This window comes from Anguilla rostrata, chromosome 1, assembly GCF_018555375.3.
Source record: "Anguilla rostrata isolate EN2019 chromosome 1, ASM1855537v3, whole genome shotgun sequence".
Classification (NCBI taxonomy): domain Eukaryota; kingdom Metazoa; phylum Chordata; class Actinopteri; order Anguilliformes; family Anguillidae; genus Anguilla; species Anguilla rostrata.
Window position 1 is genome coordinate 81,070,372 of NC_057933.1, and position 19,555 is coordinate 81,089,926.

The 19,555-nt window shown below is 45.7% G+C and overlaps 1 protein-coding gene and 1 long non-coding RNA gene across 2 annotated transcripts; both read right to left on the bottom strand.

The window, feature by feature from the left end:
* Positions 1 to 220: 220 nt before the first annotated feature.
* LOC135237389 (uncharacterized) lies at positions 221 to 4,122 on the bottom strand. Its single transcript, XR_010324809.1, has 3 exons — positions 3,899 to 4,122; positions 3,012 to 3,087; positions 221 to 831 (listed from the first exon to the last, which is right to left on the bottom strand). It is a non-coding gene; the product is annotated as an uncharacterized LOC135237389 (long non-coding RNA).
* A 279-nt stretch (positions 4,123 to 4,401) lies between these two features.
* Positions 4,402 to 19,506, bottom strand: LOC135248038 (B-cell receptor CD22-like). The gene is made up of 14 exons (XM_064322214.1): positions 19,247 to 19,506; positions 17,730 to 17,799; positions 17,044 to 17,408; positions 15,918 to 16,196; positions 13,415 to 13,672; positions 12,432 to 12,698; positions 11,694 to 12,008; positions 10,259 to 10,567; positions 8,794 to 9,063; positions 7,454 to 7,723; positions 6,704 to 6,794; positions 6,442 to 6,478; positions 5,580 to 5,713; positions 4,402 to 4,456 (listed from the first exon to the last, which is right to left on the bottom strand). Exons 3-14 carry the CDS (start codon positions 17,060 to 17,062, stop codon positions 4,402 to 4,404), a joined length of 2,304 nt encoding a protein of 767 aa, XP_064178284.1. The 5' UTR covers positions 17,063 to 17,408; positions 17,730 to 17,799; positions 19,247 to 19,506.
* Positions 19,507 to 19,555: the final 49 nt, after the last annotated feature.

The following is a 19,555-nucleotide window of genomic DNA, read 5'->3' on the forward strand; positions in this document are numbered from 1 at the left end:
GATGAGCAAATCGGCGGCAGCAGCTGGCTTTTTCGCCAACTTGGTGACTTTGACGCTAGACTTAGCGACTTTCCAGACCCCTTTAGCGATTTTATTCTTAAAAAAGAGTCTAGTGACAAATCAGACATCAGCTTCTTAGGAAAACAGCTGCCAAGACTAATCAGTGGGTCGGCAATCTTTCCGGTGCTTACCACCTCTCTACGGCTCAGACAACCATGGCTGATTGGTGAGTGCACAGAGTACAGAGCATAGCTACACACGTTTTTTGTATGCGAATGAGTCCATAAATATGGAAATCGGTGTATGACGACATCTTAGAGATTTCTAGCGACTTTTTGAGCGTGCGTTTGCTTTTTTTTGGTAAGTGAAAAGCACTCAGTTAGCGATAATTTGTCAGATTCAGTCAATCGAGGGCAGCTAAGAGACAGCAGCTAGGTGGGCACGGATCGCAGAAACCCAATGCTGAAGGCAGGCTCCTCTACGCTCGCCAGCGGGGTCCTCGACCCAAGAACTCGACCCCAGCCTAAAGCCAACACAACGCTCCCCAAAACTCGGTACGGTGGGCAACGCTGACCGGAACCAGGCCCCGGCGCGTCAGGCCTTGACATTGGAGTACTGGGACTTGTAGTCGTCCTCGTCCGAAGTGTCGCTGTCATCTTGGCAGTGGGCGCCGTGGGGTCCCGGGGGCCCGGTCTGGGGCGCGAAGGAGACCGTGGTGTAGCAGACGTCCGGGTCCTCGTCGCTCGTCTCCGAGTCCGAGTCCGACTCTCGTTCCGTCCACCGCGGGACCGCCTCCTTCACGTTCTCGTACTCCGCCTCCTCCGCCTCCACCTGCGGGCCAGTGAGACACGTCGCAGAGCGGTGGGTTTCGGGGCGACCCCCGCAGGGGTGCGTCCCAAAAAAATCTTAAAATCGCATCCTCCTTTCCTCCGCTACCACCTCTTCTCCTATGCACCCCGGAAACCGATCTGTGTGTCCTCCCTCCCTCCAGCGCCCCCCGATATTTTTGATGACGAGCGGAGCGCACAGAACTGCATTAGCTAAGCGGCTTCAAACTGGTCTCCTCCCCCTACTTTCCCCCACGCACTTCCGGGTGGGAGACGAGCGGTAGTGGGGGAGCGGAGGAGAGGAGGGGGAGGACTGAAAGGTATTCATCACTCATCATCATCACTTCTTTCTTTATTGACCTCTGCGAAACTAGATTCTGAGCGGGGTAGGGGCGGACTGCAGTCTGAGCCCAAATCGGTTCAAAACGGACCTTCTGTTGCGTGCTCTCTCAAGGTAGAAATATTAGAAAATGGATCCTTACCTGCACTGTAAAAAAAATGTTTTTAAATTTTACGGGATTTCACTGTTTTTTTTTTTTTTTCAAAACACTGTCAACATCATGTTGAATGACAGCCATCCCATAAAATAACATGAGTTATACAGCATTTTTTTCCTTCATTAAATAGTTTTTCACTGGCAACACTGCTGCCAGTCTTTTTTCCACTGTAGGTGACTTAAAAAAAATATATAAAATAAACCAAAGAACGAGAGCTGAAACATACTGAGCTTTTGAGGTGCTACCAAATTTTCTAAACAGGACGAGAACAGTCTGATGCTTCTGGATCGGCACTGTGCCTGCTCCAGACTGGACAACGGGCTTTAAAGCACCCGTCCACCCACATGCTGTTCTGCGAATTATCATCTCAAACACTCTGCTTGGTCCAGCTGCTTTGTTCCCTGGGTCAGGCTTCTTTGAAGTTGCCCAAGAAAGGACTCTCTACAGTTACAGTACAGAAACATGCCCCTGAAATACATTTTTGGTAGTGCTTTACAATAAGGTTCCATTAACTGAATTGAGTCAATGCATTAACTAACCTGAACAAAGGATGAACTTACCAAGATGTATTACCAAGGTATTTGTTAACATGAATAAATCATTTACGTGCATTTTATAAAATCATGTCCCATGATTCTCTTTCATGTTTAACTCAATGTCAATAAAGTCTGATTTGTTCCCTTTTTTCTCATTGCAAATATTCTGACGGGAAGTGCTAAAGGAAGTATTTCTCAACTTGAACAAATTGTTCACTAATGTAACACTTGCATGTACACTGAAGAAACCTACGTGCTCGTCCGCAAGCCCCCATTCCACCTTTGTAAAGGCTTAGTTAGCACAAATAGATGTCAACAGATTAGTTCATTCTTTTTCGTTCGGGTTAGTTAATTCATTAACTCGTGTTAGTTAATGGATCCTTGGTGTAAAGTGTCACCGCGTTTTTATACTTAAGTAGGATGTTTTCAGTTGTCTATGCTGTTAAACAGGCATTAACAATGGGTTCTTCACATCCAGTAATCTCTGCTAGTGGTTTTTGTATCTCGTTTGACAGCCATAGAAGGCTGACACCAAAAACACGTGGAGTCGCAAAGACAAAAAAGCAGCACTTCCTTTTTCTCTCTTGTGTGTGGCAAGATGGGCCAATTTTATAACGCTCCCATAAAATGTTTATCTTCCTTTTTAAATATGCAACAATGTTACACAACCATCTTTGGGGCGGGGGGGGCGGGGGGAATAGGCAAACTGGGAACTTTCCTATTGATGGGGGACAGTAAATGCAGCGACAAAAATGCTGAAGTTAAGAAACTTCCTCCACGTGAAAGGCTTTTGAAATGATGTTGATTTGTCGTATTGCTCGGCTGTCATGGCTGCACCGTTGCCTGGGAATGCTCTCGTCATTTTTGCTGCCCTGGGTGAGACTGCAAACGGGGAGCGGGAGGAGGAGGAGGAGGAGGAAACGATGAAGATAGCGGTTGTGAACCCAGGTCGGAATCACATGGATTTTTTTTTTTTTTTTAGTTTGGCGCCACCTCACCAAGACAGACACCACCCTAGACGACCGCCCACCTCACCTTGCCTGGACCTTTACAGACCGCTAATACAAACTGCGGTAGATTACTGTGTGCTATTGTGATAGCCCTGCTACATTGTAGGAACAGGTAAACATGGTGCGAAGGTGGAGGGTTACCTCTTGCTTCCTGATGGGCTTGGCCAATTTGCTGTAGACACACTCAGTCTCCTCAGGCTTGGGGTCAATTCTGTTCCTGGGAAGAAAAATGTGCCAGGGGGTCAGGCGGCAATGACTGCTGGTACTTGTAGTTTCCTCTCAATTGGCAGCCAATTAATTAAGCCAATTGGCAGTCTTGAGAATAGGGTGTCTGGACTCTTTAGCCAATCAGTGGCTCGAATTAACTCTGGCTCGAAGCCAGCGGTTTACACCGAAAACCGGCAGAGACTGCACCCCCACAGGATGGGAGTTTGACACCCCTGCCCAAGAACAGTGCCTCAACAGAATGAGCCAAGCGACAACAAAAAACCAGTAAAACCCCACAGTCCTCGTGAACCAGAAATGGGGACCCCAGTGTTAAAATAAACTGCTTCTGTGGAGTGGTGTTAAACAAACTGTTTCTGTTTGCTAAGTTTACTTAGCACCAGTGGGGAACACATGAGTTAACAGTTGCATCATTTTCTCCCAGAACGTTGTGCTGCATGCTGTACACCTGCGGCACAAATCGCCCATTTTAGCTGTGAGATCACAAACGTGTCACTAGAATGTTCTCAGCTGAACATTCCAATGCTGGTGTAACAATCGCTGCTGGTGCTCTGGATAAGAGCGTCTGCTAAATGCCTGTAATGTAATGATTGAAAGCGATGGGGCTCTAGAACGCCGACTTAAAATTTTCATAGAGTTACCGAGCATGTTGAATATCGAGCCGTACAATTTGGTGAAATGCAGCGTTATGTCACATATACATTTCTGGAGAAATTAAATTCTGTTTGTCGCCCTGCGTGCGGGCGAAACAGCTGGCTGCGACGATGCGCGTCAGTGTCTCCTTATAAGGGCGTGAGCCCCACCCTTTTCCCGGGAATTGCAGGGAGGCGTAGTTGATGCCGTCCTCTTCTGCGGGTCCTCCTCCGTCTCTGTGAGGGAGGCCGGACGACTTCGCCTCAAAAACAACAGAGCACAGGCGTCCATTACACACCGAGGAACAGGAACAGTCACTGGTCTTCAAATGGAATCACATTTAAAATGTCAATTTTAATATATTGTCCACATACCAAGTCATAAGTCAAGCCATGTTAATATATATATATATATTTTTTACCCTTTGAAGAGTATGTTTTTGAAATGCTTTGCCCGCCGCCCCCCCCTCCCACTGCGCCAGGGGAAAGTGGATCAGAGGTCACCCCCCCCCCCCCCCCCCAAATTATAAGTCAGTGTTCCAGTTTAATGTGAAAATGCATAAATATTTATGTCAGAATAACGGTTCCAGTTTAATGTGAAATTGCATAGTATTTTTAAATTACGAGTTTGTTTTTGTAGTGTCTCTCCTTTTTAATAAGTTTTCTACTGTGGTTCACCTGTTTTTTTTCCGATGGGGGCTGTTCACTGTGTGAGGACTCGCGTACAGCCTGGAAACAGACGAACAAAACATGGGGGCCACAATTTTTAAAAATGGATTTTCAGGGATAATGAGTTGCCATGGCTGCCTTGAGAAACCCCAGCAAAAAAAATTAAATTAAATTAAATTGCATGTGATTGTTCGTTGCCCGTTGATGGACTAGCGAACTGTCCAGAGTGTATTCCTGCCTCTCGACCAACGCATGCTGGGATTGGCTGCAGCACCTCCTGCGACCCTGACCAGGAATGAGTGGGTATTATAATGGATGGATGGATGGATTGTTTGTTAAACCTTTACTTGTGCTTTACTTTAACCCGGTGATGTGCAGTGCCACATTGCAGCTGCGGACGGAGGGAAGGCGCACTCAAATACATTTACATTTTCAGCACCGCAAACTTTGCAGGATCCGTAATAATCCAGTACTGGATTAACCTGTACAAACAAGCTTGGACCACGGCATACACACATATGTACATTCATACAACCCCTGAGCACAGCAATGGTGCCCCAATAGCATCCAAAAGGTGAAATTCAGATCACAGAATATGTCTGTTTCTGTTTCTTTTGCGCCTCTACATCATGAAACCTATGCACTTGTTGTACGTTGCTCTGGATAAGAGTGTCTGCTAAATGCCTATAATGTAATGTAATGTAATGTCTGATAATTCATGGAATTGCGTAACTGGCGGTTTTGATGGAAAAATGCCAGAAACACAGACGTCTGGACCAGGGTCATCTAAACTTGATCAGTGACAGGCACCGTGACAGCCATACCGGAAGCTATATTGTGCCATCGGTCACTGACTGATATGCACCAAAAACTGTGTTTTTCTGTCGAGTTGCGTGGAGCCTTCGATTGGTTTAAACAAGTACATGACTGACAGCTTGTCGTCGCTCCAATCTTCGTTCTCCCATCACTACCCTTGAACAATAGGATCAGGCAGATGTGTCGTCATACAACCTTCAAACACAGTAATATTCCCTGTGTGTGGTTCTCAGCTGCAGCAGGACAGCAGTGTATTAATGGTGATATCATTAGCAGTACTTATTGTACTTACTCTGAAAGTGCAATACGTACTTTGTATTCCACAATACTGTCATTACATTACAGTCTGCCCGCCAACCTCACTTACTCGCTGTCATGACCATGCTGATTGGCTGGGGGCCCTGGGGGCGGGGCCATCACTGTTGACAGAGTCTCTCTGCTCCTTTGCGGGCCGCCCATCCCATCCATTACCAACGTCTCCCACGTATCACTCCGTGAGCCCTGAGCACACACACACACACACGCACGCACACACACACGCACACACGCATACACACACGCACATGCACATGCACACGCACGCATACACACACACACGCACACACACACACGCATGCACACACACACACATACACGCATACACACACACACGCACACACACGCGCACACACACGCACACGCACACGCATACACACACACACACACACACGCACATGCACACCCAGCACGCACACACACACGCATACACACACAAACACATACACACGCATACACACACAAACACGCACACACACACACACGTACACACACACACACACATACACACAAGCAAAAGTGAAATGTGTAAGACAGAGGCTTCTCACCAAAAGTATCTGTCTAGCTGGCCTAATGCACATATTGGCTTTAAAGTGAATGGTTCACTTGACAGTAGGCGGGGGGGGGGGGGCTAGGACGATATCAAGGGCCCTGACTGAGGGCCCTCAAAAAAAAATTAAAACACCGGATTTTCTGGGGTAGTGGGGCCCAATGTGAAATCTTTTCACAGTGGCCAGAGCCCCTGGTGGATCCCCTGCCAGTGAGCATTCATGAGAGGCGTGGAGAGATCATGTAATGTGCTGTTCTGGAAAAGCAGGGGCAAGAGCAACGCTCGCATGCCAGGGAAAGGGAAGAGGCGTTCTGGGTGAACACCGCTGTACCCGAAATCTGGGACACTGAAAACAGGGCCGTACGTTTTCAAGCCTCTGCCGGGCGGACTTCCTCCTTTTTCTAAAAAATGAAATGAGACAAGGAGAAACAGGTAGACAGAATGGGAGCGTGAGAACGGAGGGGAGAGTGGGGGAGAGGGGTGAGAGTAGAGGGACAGAGAGACCGAGGAAAGAGAGGGTAGAGAAAGAGAGTGAGAGTGGCGCAGGGAACAAAAATCTCATAATTTATACGTAGATTTAGGTGTTGGGAGTATTTGGAATATAGAGTGTTGTAAGAAGCTCCTACCTGTAGAGCAGGATGACGATGACGATGACGAGGATGATGATGACGACAAAGAAGCACGAAGTCGCCATAATGAGAGTGCGGGTGGAGCTTCCTGAGTGCAAGGGAGGGAATGGGGACCGTTGTCAGTTTTCATATTTTAGAATTATAAATGCAGATTCCTTGCTGAAAAATTATTTTTCTTTTTTTTGTGGTATTAAAAATATTGACTAACATAGCATAATCATCATTGCGGGGAAATAGCTTGAAATCCTGTGGGATTGGGGTTGGGTGGGTTAAGTGGTGAACTTCCATCTCTGGGGTTGTGAGTTAATTTTAAAACACGGGTGAGGTTGCCAGATTTAAAACGTGTCCAATGTGGAAAGCATGCATATGACCACATTGGTGACACGGCAGCTTAAAGCTTAGAGTAGGAAAGGAGGACAAACAGTGTGACAGTGCAAATAGAAGATGGAATTCATTACAAGCTAACAGCCAATTTTCAATCAGTTATTCAGAACAGTCATTTAATATTGTCTGGTCAAAGCCGTCTGGCATCTGGCAACCTTGTACTGTACGTGTGACACTGTATTTCTATCAGAGTCCTTTGGATCATATTCATTGTACACTTTCGTGAATTGGTTTAATTTTTACAAGCATCTGAAGTATTTGAAATTTATCAGAGCCCGCTCAAAACGTGCGACCCAGAGCTTATCTGCACATAGTAATGTGTAAAGAGCAGAGAAGATTTAGCAAACTTTGGCGCATACGCACGATCGAAACGTATCTCTATGGGGTCCGAGCTGCTGCTTGAGATCTCGTTTTCCGCAGAGCAGTAATAGATCCCTTCCTCGTCAGAGCCTATCGTAAGATTTTGCCCAGGTCTGAGTAAAGTTTTCGCGTTGACGTCCTTCTGTATGTGCCACTTGTAACTCCGGATGGGAGGATAGCTCTGACTGCTGCACATCAAGGCCACAGCGCTTCCTTCGACAGGCCGCCCTCTGCTGGTCATATTGTGAACAACCTCTGTTTTTCTGGGCCCATCTGGATGGAGACAGAAATGAGAATGAGTATATTTATGTAGTAATGTATTTTGTACTTATAATAATAATAATAATAATAATAATAATAATAATAAAGCACAGCTTCTCTGCTAAGATTTGTCTGCATATAAGTACACAGAACCCATTTCACGTTTCACTCACACATTTATCAGAACTGAAGTATAAAAGTACTGAGGTCTGTTTAAAAAAGTACTTAAGTGTGTAAAAAAGAAAACACTGAAGGATCCGTCTGTATGAATTCAGCAAAACGTTTGTTTCACATTCGCGGTTACCAACAGCGTTGGTAAGGTCTTCCAGTATTTCAGCCAAATATGGGTTTTCCCACCTGTCCCATATGTCCATATTTACCTGCCATCAGTGAATTACAGCAATACACTGAAACAGGAAGCAGGTAACTAAAGAACCAAACCAACAGACAGATAGCACCCTTGTGAACGACCTTACAAATGCAGGTTGTTATGTAGGCTAGCTTGCGCTGGAAATGTAGTTAATCTGATGAATAACCAATCCCCTCGACACATGCACTTGCATCATGAGCTGCAGGAGAATGCTGGCAACCCTTAATCACATTTACCGCATTTATGCCTCCTGCCATTGTATTAACTGCATGATGACTTTGAAGGTTTTTTGGAATGTTTTTTTCAAAATTCAAAGCCAGTGTTTTAGAACCCCATTGCATTTAATAACCAGCAGTGATTGTTACATCAGCATTAACATTTTCTGTTCAGAACATGCTATGCATACATTTTCACATATTTGTGATAGTACACCTTAAAGCAGGGTTGCCCAATCCTGTTCCTGGAGATCTATCGTCCTGTAGGTGTTCGTTTCAACCCTAATTTAGCACACCTGATTCTACTGATTAGCAGCTCAATGAGATCTCTAGCTGTTGAATGAGGTGCGCTTCGTTAGGGTTGGAGATCCACCACCTACGGGATGGTCGATCTCCAGGAGCAGGGTGGGGTCAGCCCTGCCTTAAAAGGTTGATAGGCAGGTGACATAACTGGGACAGGCCCTCGTAGAGCGGACAGATGAGGGAGAGGCACTCACATCTTACAGTGACGTCGATGACGTTCGAGTTCCCTTCCCCGATTTCGTTTCGGGTCCTGCAGAGGTACTGTCCCGTGTGCGCCTCCGACAGATTCCTGAGGGTCAGAACCGGGCCCTGGCCCACTTCCTCCGCCCCCCTGCCCGTCAGCTTGAACCAGGCGTAGGCGGCCACGCCAGGGTTGGACCGAGCCTCGCAGCTGAGATCCAGGTTCGTCTTTTCGGTCACCTCGCCTCCTGGGTTCGCCGTCGCACGGACGTCTTTGGGCGCATCTGCCGCAAAAATGAGAGAGACACGCCAAATTTACACCCCGCACCCCCACCCCCGTCGAATCCCATTTCAACACTGATTAACAGGGGAAAGAACTCCGCTGTGCTAGGGCATCCTGCCTCGTAGAAAGTAGCATTTAAGTCCAGGGGTTCCCAGAATTTTTCCTGATGCGATCCCAAATGAATGTTCTCAAATTCACGTGACCCCCAGCACCCCACTCACACACACACCTCGTGCCTAACAACACCCGTGACTATATTGGCGCTGTACCACGACCTCTCACGCCTCATTGCTTTATTGTAGTTGGGCTGTTGTGATGTTCGGCATGTTGCAGCGTACAGCCATATACTTTAGAGATACAAAAAAATGTATTTTATTTTGTTTTTCAAAATTTTCAATATTTTCAGGTGACCCCATCCTCAAATCAGGTGACCCCCATGTGGGGTTGTGACCCACAGTTTAGGAATTGCTGATTTACCCTTTCATTTAAAAACATGCTTTAAAATATTATTAAAATTAATTTATTTAAAATGTATTATGTTTGCATTTCGTATTAGAATTTTTCTTTAAATGAGTGTTTTAGTATTTCACAAGGCTTTGCCTCCTTAAACTATTGATCATGAGAAAAAGCAAGTTGTGTGTTTTGGCTTTTCGAGACACATGCTGTATTTTCACACAGGGTGAGGCAGGGAAAATCTGCTTTCTTATCGAGGGAGTCACGGGCTTCGAAATTGGACCCCACCCCGGAATCGCACGTAATGCTACCCCCCCACAGCTGTCACACGATGTGGCCGGGATGGGCAAAATATGTCAAAATATAAACAGATATTTATAGTTACAAAAAAAAAACTGAAAGTCTCCCAAATTATCTATCAACCGCAAAGTGGTGGAGGCATTCATTGCTTTACCAGTGGATATAAACCATGCTAAAAAAAGAACATGAGCGTGAACCCTTATTTTATTATGAAGTATGAATCGGCAGATATTTCAAACATGGGTATCGCACTCAGCATCTCCCCTTACTCTGGTAGCAGTTGCTATCTGCTAGTTGCAAAACTACTTGCAAGGTCAGGACTGCCTGTTACAAACTGATAGAGTGATGGGGAGACCGCACCAGCAGATACCCCTAACGGGGCCACCAGGCACAAGGAACTGAAACAAGCATGACATTAGCATCTCGGGACTCCGCCCACTTACAGTGCACTACCAGGTCCTTTGTGGTTTCTTTCAGGCCCTCAGAGTTTTTGGCCCGGCAGGTGTACCGGCCCGCGTGTTCGACAGACGCGATGAAGGAGGCGGCGAGAGAGGCGCGTGTTGACTGGACCGTGGAATTTCCTTGGAGGCGTTCGGGGTACCGGGACAGGTCAGAGAGGCGATCGGAGGAGGGCGGGTCCCAGGTCAGGGTGAGCTCGGACAGAGGGAAGCTCTCCACAGAGCAGTGGATGGTGACCAGGCTGGACTCTCTCGCCTTGTGATCCATGGACAGGTTGAGGCCTGTAGGCCCGTCTGTGGGTGGGGAAACAGACGAGAGCCGAGATGGTAAGCCTGGGCAAAGACGTGTGCGGTGGGGGGGGGGGGGGGGGGGGTGGGGGGGTGGGGGGGGGGAGGAAGAGGAGAGGAGGGAAAGCGCTGTAACGTCACTCTGTATAACACAAGCAAACCTGGTTTCAGTGAAAACAAGACCAGAAAAACACTGACAGCACACCACAGACTCTGACAGGAAAGCACAGACAGAGACAGGGCAGCACAGACTGTGACAGAACAGACTGACGAGCACACTACAGACACTGACAGGGCAGCACAGACAACACAGCAGACTGTGACAGTGCTGAAGATTATGACAACACAAACTGTGATCGCGCTGAAAAAACAGTCAAAGAGTAAGAGCAGAGAACGGATGGTGATTGGAGAGCACAGACAACTACGGTGACAATGAATCACAGACATTCGCTGTAACAGTCACAGGCTGAGTATTCACAATGCGCTGGGACTCTAAATACAGCACTCACACAGGACGTCTACACGGAGAGCACTGGGACTCTAAATACAGCACTCACACAGGACGTCTACACGGAGAGCACTGGGACTCTAAATACAGCACTCACACAGGACGTCTACACGGAGAGCACTGGGACTCTAAATACAGCACTCACACAGGACGTCTACACGGAGAGCACGGGGACTCTAAATACAGCACTCACACAGGACGTCTACACGGAGAGCACTGGGACTCTAAAACAGCACTCACACAGGACGTCTACACGGAGAGCACTGGGACTCTAAATACAGCACTCACACAGGACGTCTACACGGAGAGCACTGGGACTCTAAATACAGCACTCACACAGGACGTCTACACGGAGAGCACTGGGACTCTAAATACAGCACTCACACAGGACGTCTACACGGAGAGCACTGGGACTCTAAACACAGCACTCACACAGGACGTCTACACGGAGAGCACTGAGACTCTAAATACAGCACTCACACAGGACGTCTACACGGAGAGCACTGGGACTCTAAATACAGCACTCACACAGGACGTCTACACGGAGAGCACTGGGACTCTAAATACAGCACTCACACAGGACGTCTACACGGAGAGCACTGGGACTCTAAATACAGCACTCACACAGGACGTCTACACGGAGAGCGGTGGAGTTTTCAGCGCTGATGATGTTCTTGGCCTGGCACGTGTATTCCCCGGCGTCGCCTGCACTGATGTGCCAGAATTTGAGGTCTCGCCCGCCAGACCGTCTGTTAGAAGGCACGGGAACCTCGGTCCTTCCTGGACCCCTCTGTCCACCAGGCTCTGTAATCGTGCGGAACCAGGTGTAGCCGTAGGGCTCAGGACGGGCGTTGGTCTCGCAGGTGAGGGTCAGGCTTTTGCCGGCCTTCACCCCTCCCTGACAACAGTTGGCCTTAATCTTTGTGCCTCTGGGTCCATCTGGGGGAAAAAAGGGAATACATTATTTGTTTACCAAATACACTGGCTAGGCAGACGACATGAACAGGCCGATCCTGGGCTGGGCGGCCTGCGCTCGACATCGAAACACTCTCGTGTTCTCGCGTCTCACAGCCGTTCCACTGCACATGACATGGTAAATGGACTGCATTTATATAGCGCTTTTATCCAAAGCGCTTTGCAATTGATGCCTCTGATTCACCCATTCACACACACACTCACACACCAACGGTGAAAGACTGCCATGCAAGGTACCGATCAGCTCGTTGGGAGGTTAGGGGGTTAGGTGTTTTGCTCAGGGACACGTTGACACGCCCCAGGGCGGGGGATCGAACCGGCAACCCTCCGACTGCCAGGCAACTGCTCTTACCTCCTGAGCTATGTTATGAACGACTGCGGACTCACAGTTAACGGTGATCGTAACCTCCGGGGAATCCTCCGAGCCCGCGGAGTTTGAGGCTTTGCAGCGGTAAGAGCCTCTGTCCTCGGATCGTACGGCCGGGAAATGGAGCACTGGGCCAGTTTCGCCCAGGGCGGTGCGGTCTCTGTACCAGGAGTATGACCGCAAGCTTGGATTGCTGCTCTGGACCTCGCAAGTCAGGCTGACTGCAGCTCCTTCAGAGATCCCCTCCAATGTCCCGCTCGCAGTTATACTGACCTCTTTTGGAGCGTCTAAATAAGAGCGCAGATTTGTCTGTGGTGATTTGCAGATCGTTTCAGGGTGCTTACAGATGCATTATGTGCTGTTCCACTGGATTTAATCAACGCTTTTGAGTCAATCAGTTCTTAATCAATCAGAACTTACTTAATCAACGGTTAATCAATCATCTTTTACAAGGTTTTTTCATGTTTTCTTGGACTATACTACTATTCACTGTTCCACTATGGTTACAGGAGCTAGTGCTAAACAAACAAAATAAACTGGTCGCATGCCTTAATCAACAACTAGCTACACACTAACGGTAGGATTTCTGTTGACCCACAGCACACGCTGTCAAACTGAGTCCATTTTGTTTTCCTGCCGGATCTATAGAGCACCCCGGATTTGGTGGCTCATATTCAATAAAAGCACCAAATACCAGATTTGACTTTTAAGTCACATGCTTTTTTCAGGAACTAATCGACAGCAGGTGAAACATTGTGGGACATACAGGGACACGAGGTCATACTCAATGGGTGTCACATAAGGGACATGACATTTTTGGCACATACAGGGCAGCCCTGGACAGACATGACATCATACGACTTCCAAATTTTTTCCCACTTTTAAATCCTCCAAATTAGAAAAGAAAACAATAAATAGTGAAGAAGAATGCAAGGAAAAAAGACTGATTAACATTGTCCCTTGGCAGTGTATTTGAGTTTAGCAGAAAAAAAATGAGACTCACATGTGACATTAAGCATAACGTTTGTTGAGTTTTCAGTGCCAAGTTTGTTTCTAGCCTGGCAGAAGTAACTCCCGGCATCTTCTATTTTGACATTGGGTAATTTCCACTCTCCTCCCTGGGCAATTTCACCTTGGCCCAGTTTAAACCAGTACAATGTGGGCTGGGGGTTTCCTTTACTGTGGCAGGAGAAGGTGACTGCCTGTCCTTCCTTTATGATGTCATAACCAGCACCTTTCGCCTCAGTGTCTTTGGGCGAATCTTAAGGAAAAAGACATTTCAGAAGACAAAAATGACTTGCACGTGAGCCAATGTCTTTTAATGTCTTATAACACAAACAGAACAGAAGCCTGCTGAAGTCCAAAGCATAGTTTCTGGTTTCTTCATCTCATTCATGACCCTAATCCTACAGTCTCTGATCCAAGCATGATCGATGTTGTAGAGAACACCGTCCAATTTCTCTGACCCAAGTGTAACCCAGGTCTCAAACAGAGCAATAAATAGTCATAAATAGTGAATTAAATAACAATAAATAAATAATTAATTCATGGTGATAATATTCCATAAAACACGTTAAAATCTTAGGCTGTTGGCTTCATGCAAGTTTTAATAGAAAAAAAAAGGGTTTGACAATCCCCTTTAATTGAGTTTGACCTCTCCTTTAACGTCTTTGTGAAATCTGTCAGGTACCAGAAACACGTAGAACATGTTTTCATTAACTGCAATAAATATAGGTCGGAAAGGGAGGACGTGATGGAGGAGATGGGAAGATTGGGGATAACAGGAGCAGGACTGGAGAATGTACTGGAGTGTGGTGCTAGTGGGCAGGGGAGGAGATGCTTTATTAGCTACGTTCGGAGAACAGGACTGTTAGGGAAAGTGACATTCAGTAAGCTGTAGGAGTTAACTAACTCCGAGAGATGGCAGTAATGCAACTCTCAAGAATGCAAGCTGCCGGTGAACACCAAGGAAGAAGAAGAGGAGGCATCTAACGCGGCGATTTAAGGATTTATTGCTACAAAACCGGAGTTGCCGATTGTTGAAAAAGTGCAAAGACTAACCAAGACGGTTTTATTTGGTTTTCTTTTCTTTTCTTCCTTTTCCCTTCCCGGGAGATTTTTCCAGAAAGTTTAACGCGGATTCAGAATCTTTATCGGGGTGTGTGTGTGTGCGTAGACGTGATAGACAGCACGCACCCATAGGATACCAGATGGCGAGCCTCACCCAAGGAATTCTTACCTACGAAGATTGAAAAGACATCCCAGCGACCGGATCACCTGCATACGGTTTGACCTACCAAAAATACTACTTAGACACTGTTGCGGTAGGATCGTTGATTTCTCATTGCTTTTAGAATTGAACAAATTGAACTGAATTATTGAACTGAACTGGAAGCAAAAGGAATATCCTGCTCGAGTGAGACATTGCATTTAAAGAGTTAAATTGCCAATGTTGTACTGTATTGATGTTGAGTTAAATTGTCAATGTTGTACTGTATTGATGTTGAGTTAAATTGCCAACGTTATACTGTATTGGTGTTGAGTTAAACCGCCAGTGTGGTTCTGTATTGATGTTTGAGTTGAACGGTGAATCTCGATTGTGTTTCTCCTGCAAAGGTTAAATTTAATAGGTCAATTAACCTAACAAAAGGGAATATTAAAGGGTACTTACCTGTTCACCTGAAACCAAAAAAAGAGTTAATTCGAAAGGGAAAATAGCTAAAATAAATAGGTTTAACCTGTCAAATTAAGGCTGTTAACCTTAAACAGAAAACAGACTGGTCTTAACTTAAAGGAACAATATTTAGTTGCCAAAACTAACTTGAAATCTAAACCTAAACCAACCTATTCTGAGTAAGAAAAGGGATAAAACTAAGGGGGTTTAAGTGTAACTTGCCTGCCTTCTACCTACTGTAAATACTTTGTATGTGTAATGTGAGTAGGCTATATGTCCTGTTGTTATCAGTAAACTGCTGGCTCATTCATTCAAAAGCTCTAGTCTCTGGTTTACTATTTTATTTAGCTCAGGGCGACATAGCTCAGGAGGTAAGACCGATTGTCTGGCAGTCAGAGGGTTGCCGGTTCAAACCCCGCCCTGGGTGTGTCGAAGTGTCCTTGAGAAAGACACCTAACCCCTAACTGCTCTGGCGAATGAGAGGCATCAATTGTAAAGCGCTATATAAATGCAGTCCATTTACCACTTACCATTAATCCTAAACCCCTGATACAAGCACATTCAGTGGTGCTGAGGAGGAGAACCCAAATATTAATGCAGTAGCTTGCCATTCTTTTATAATAAATGTATCATGCAGAATACAAGGGATAAAGAAGAAAGCTTTCTGTAAACTACGGAAGAAGGCATATGGAAAAAATGCACAGAGACTGGATCAACAGCATTGTGGGTAATTCAGATATCAGTTATGTGTAAAACGTAGCTTCGGTGTCTCTGATATGAAGATTGCAGCGTCGGCGGGTAAAACAATAAAAATTAAAATTATGTGGCTTACATTCCACGGCCAGCGTGATGTTTCTGGAGGCGCACGCGTCGTTGCTCGGCGACGGCCAACAGGAGAACGTCACCCCGTCATGTGACCAGTCCGCTTTGAAGCTCAGCTGGGCTGTTTTCGCACCCTGGGTGTCGGAGACTTCACTGGAAGCCAGGCCTGACCCTGAGCTACGCCACTCGGGGCTGTTCTTGCAGTGCCCCATGGTGGAGCAGCGCAAAATCACCTCCGCCCCCGTCTGGACCAGCTCCGGCCCTGTTACGCTGACCTGGCAAGGGTTCTCTGCAGAGGTTCGACAGGGGAAGATCGTTATGATGATGAAGATGGTGATGATGATGATGATATTACGATCATGAATATGATGATGAAGATGATAAGATAGGATGATGATGATGATGATGATGATTATCATCAGTTTCATCATCATGTGTTAATCTGTGATGGATTTTTATAGTAGCCTAAATACTTTTTTTGTCATGTTCTGGGTTTCTTTGTCTGAGTCAAGCTTGTAGCCCCCTCTGCTCTGGGGCCTATCATTGTAAAGCAACATGCGGCCTCTTGGCTGGCTCGTACGACCATCGTGAATGTGAGTAATTGCACACAGTCCCTCATGAAATACATAAATGCAGATTTGCATGGTGATAATGAGATGATAACTGTGTTTAAGTTAGCCCAGAACGAAATAAAACCAAACCAGCTTAATTACATAGCAGCCATCTGCAAATATAAGCAAAAGCATTACTGTGGGTAACCTTGAAGTGTGTTCCTTCAGGCTTTCGAGTTGTGAATATCTGAAATGTTTCTAAACTGTTTTAAATCATCAATCCTATAGCAGGCATACTACTCATGATGGCAATGCTGACAGTTTTGCCAGTAGCAGGTTAAGGACAACAGCTATCAGCATTTATATGCACAAGATTCCTACAAATACATCACTGTTGGTAACTGAAGCATGCTTCTTCAGGATTGCCAGTTGTGCATCTTTGCAACGACTGCTGCTTAAATAATAAATCCAATACCAGACAAATACTTTTCATACAGTAAACAATTAGACAACTACTGGATGGTGAACATAAAGGGGCCTCCATCATATATATATATATATATATATCACTGCAAAAGAACTTACCCTGAACATTTAGGCTCATTGTCGAGCTGCTCAGTTTATAAGAAGGATTAGCTTCATCATAGTATCTAACCAAGTAATTTCCGCTGTCTTCCAGTCTCAGGTTATTGATGGTCAATTCGTAGTTCTTTAAACCCCAAGTGGACCCAGTGGAAGCCACAGACACTCTGTTTTCAAATTCACTCGCGTTGTGTTTGTCAGGTTTGAGGCTGTGCACGATTGTGCCCTCATAATCCTTTGTCCGTCATTCCACACGGCGTCCTTCAACCAAACAATGTACTCAGAATGCTTTGTTTTGGACAGAGTTAAGCGGACCGTCACACAGGAGCCCTCTTTGGCCCTCATCTCACTGGAACTGCAAGCAGAGTCTTACGGTAGAAAAGGGAGAGAGAGAGAGAGAGAGAGAGAGAGAGAGAGAGAAGAAGGAACCATTAGATCAGTCAGTCTGCCTCTAAAGTGGAATTTTCTGTTCTTAATATTGCACTGTTGGATTGCAGCAGAAAGGTAATCCTCAGAAGTTAACATTGTGTTCATTCATAAAACCTTGGTTGCTATGCCGATCGTCATGCGTACAGTAACAAGGACCGATTTCTACTGGGGAAAAAATGATTACGAGTGAAGTGTGTCAGTGACAGAGACAAGGGTATAACGAAACGTGCAGTGACAGGGATGTCGTAGCAGGTACATACCACCAATCAGTAAGAGGACCATGGCCCAGAAAGAGATCATGGTGAACCTTCCTTTATCAGTGTGAGAAATCTGGAAAAGAAGACACTGTGAACCCACTTATGAAGTGTGTGTGTGGGCATGTATTACTATCTTTGTGAGAACCAAATGTCCCCACAAGGATAGAAAGATGAGAAAAAATTATGCAAGGTGGGGACCATTTGCTGGTCCCCACAAGTTCAAGAGGCTGTTTTAGGATTAGGCCTTAGGGTTAGGGCTAGGGTTACAATTAGGTTAAGGTTAGGGTTAAGGTTAGGCATGTAGTGGTTGGGGTTAGGGTTGTGTCTGTGCTTGCATATGCTTGTGTACGTGTGTGTGAATATGTGTGTATGGGTGTACACGCATGTGTGTGTGTGCGTGTATGCATGGTTGTGAGTCTGTGTATATGCATGCATATGCATGTATACGTGTGTGCGAATATGTGTGTATGTGTGTGCGTGTGTGTGTGTTGTTAAGGTTAGTCATGTGTGCTACGGGGGCGTGTGTGTGTGTGTGTTCATGTACAGTATACATGTGTGCAGGTGTGCATGCTGTGTGTGTCTGGTGTAGGTACCACAGCTGTGAGTGAGTCATTCTCAGCTCTGTGGTTCCTAATCAGATCATCAGATCACTGGTTTAATGCAAACCCCCCCTCCCCCCGCCTCTGCCCCCCTTCCCCCCCTGCGCCCCTGCCCCCACCCCCTTTCCTGTAAGTGGGTTATGGTTGGACCTGTCGCGTGTGTTGATTTTGAAGAACACCAGTCTTAAAAATACTTTCATTGTTTGTTTTATTTAAGATTCAACTTTCCAAAATCAGGAAATATAAAGAGTGCTCTTGACTGTGCCAGCTCTGCTCCTTGCATAGTAGAGCCACATCATGACACAGTTAATGCAGACTGCAACTTATTAAAAAAACAGCATTATTTAATTAATTGCAGTCCAAGACACCATTCTATGTTGTGAACAATCTACACAGCCTACTCTTTCCTATTACACCCAGAAAGATCAGCATCTGAATAAAATAAACATCTTACGCAAGGATGTGTTGTACAAGCAGGGATCCACACAGGATTTGAGTCAAAAGCACGTCATATCAGTATCTCCACTAGTAATTTGCTAAAATGTTAATATGTACAGTACGGTGTTAATATTTTTGAGTGACAATATTTGACTGAAAACCTTGAGTGCATATCTTTCCTGGATGGAAATGTTAAATTATTTAGATCAATGCACCTCTATTTTGAACTCAAAAGGCCACAATAACAGCAAAGTCAATTTCTATTTAAAGCGAACACTTGCTATTTGTTTTCCCAGACCAGAAACAAGGCAGAGTACAGATAAAAGCTACTAAACTCACAAACATTCAAATGAAATGTGAATAACTGTTGTAGCAACGGCATTGATACCTGTATCTGGAAGGGGGTAGAGAAGACAACTCCATCAGAAACAGAAATGGTGGAAATCATTTACCCATGAAAGAATTGTAAAAGTGGCTGCTTACCTACAAGTTGGATGTGACAGAGGATTAGAAATCAGCTACAGTTAATCTGGATGTCCTTATCGTAAAATGACTGAAACTTAAAAATGGCTCCTCTTCCTTAGACAGGAAATACATACAAACAGAACTCCCCTTCTCGGTATTGCATTTGCATAGTTTAGCCAAGTGTAAAAAGAAAAGAAAAGAACCTGTTTCCTGCAGAAGACGGCAGAGGGAAGTGTCATTATCTTTCTTTCTCACTCAATACTGTATGTTTGCACTTCCCCCCAATCTGTTTTAAATAGTCTTGTGCAGCTGTTACTGGGAACTGAC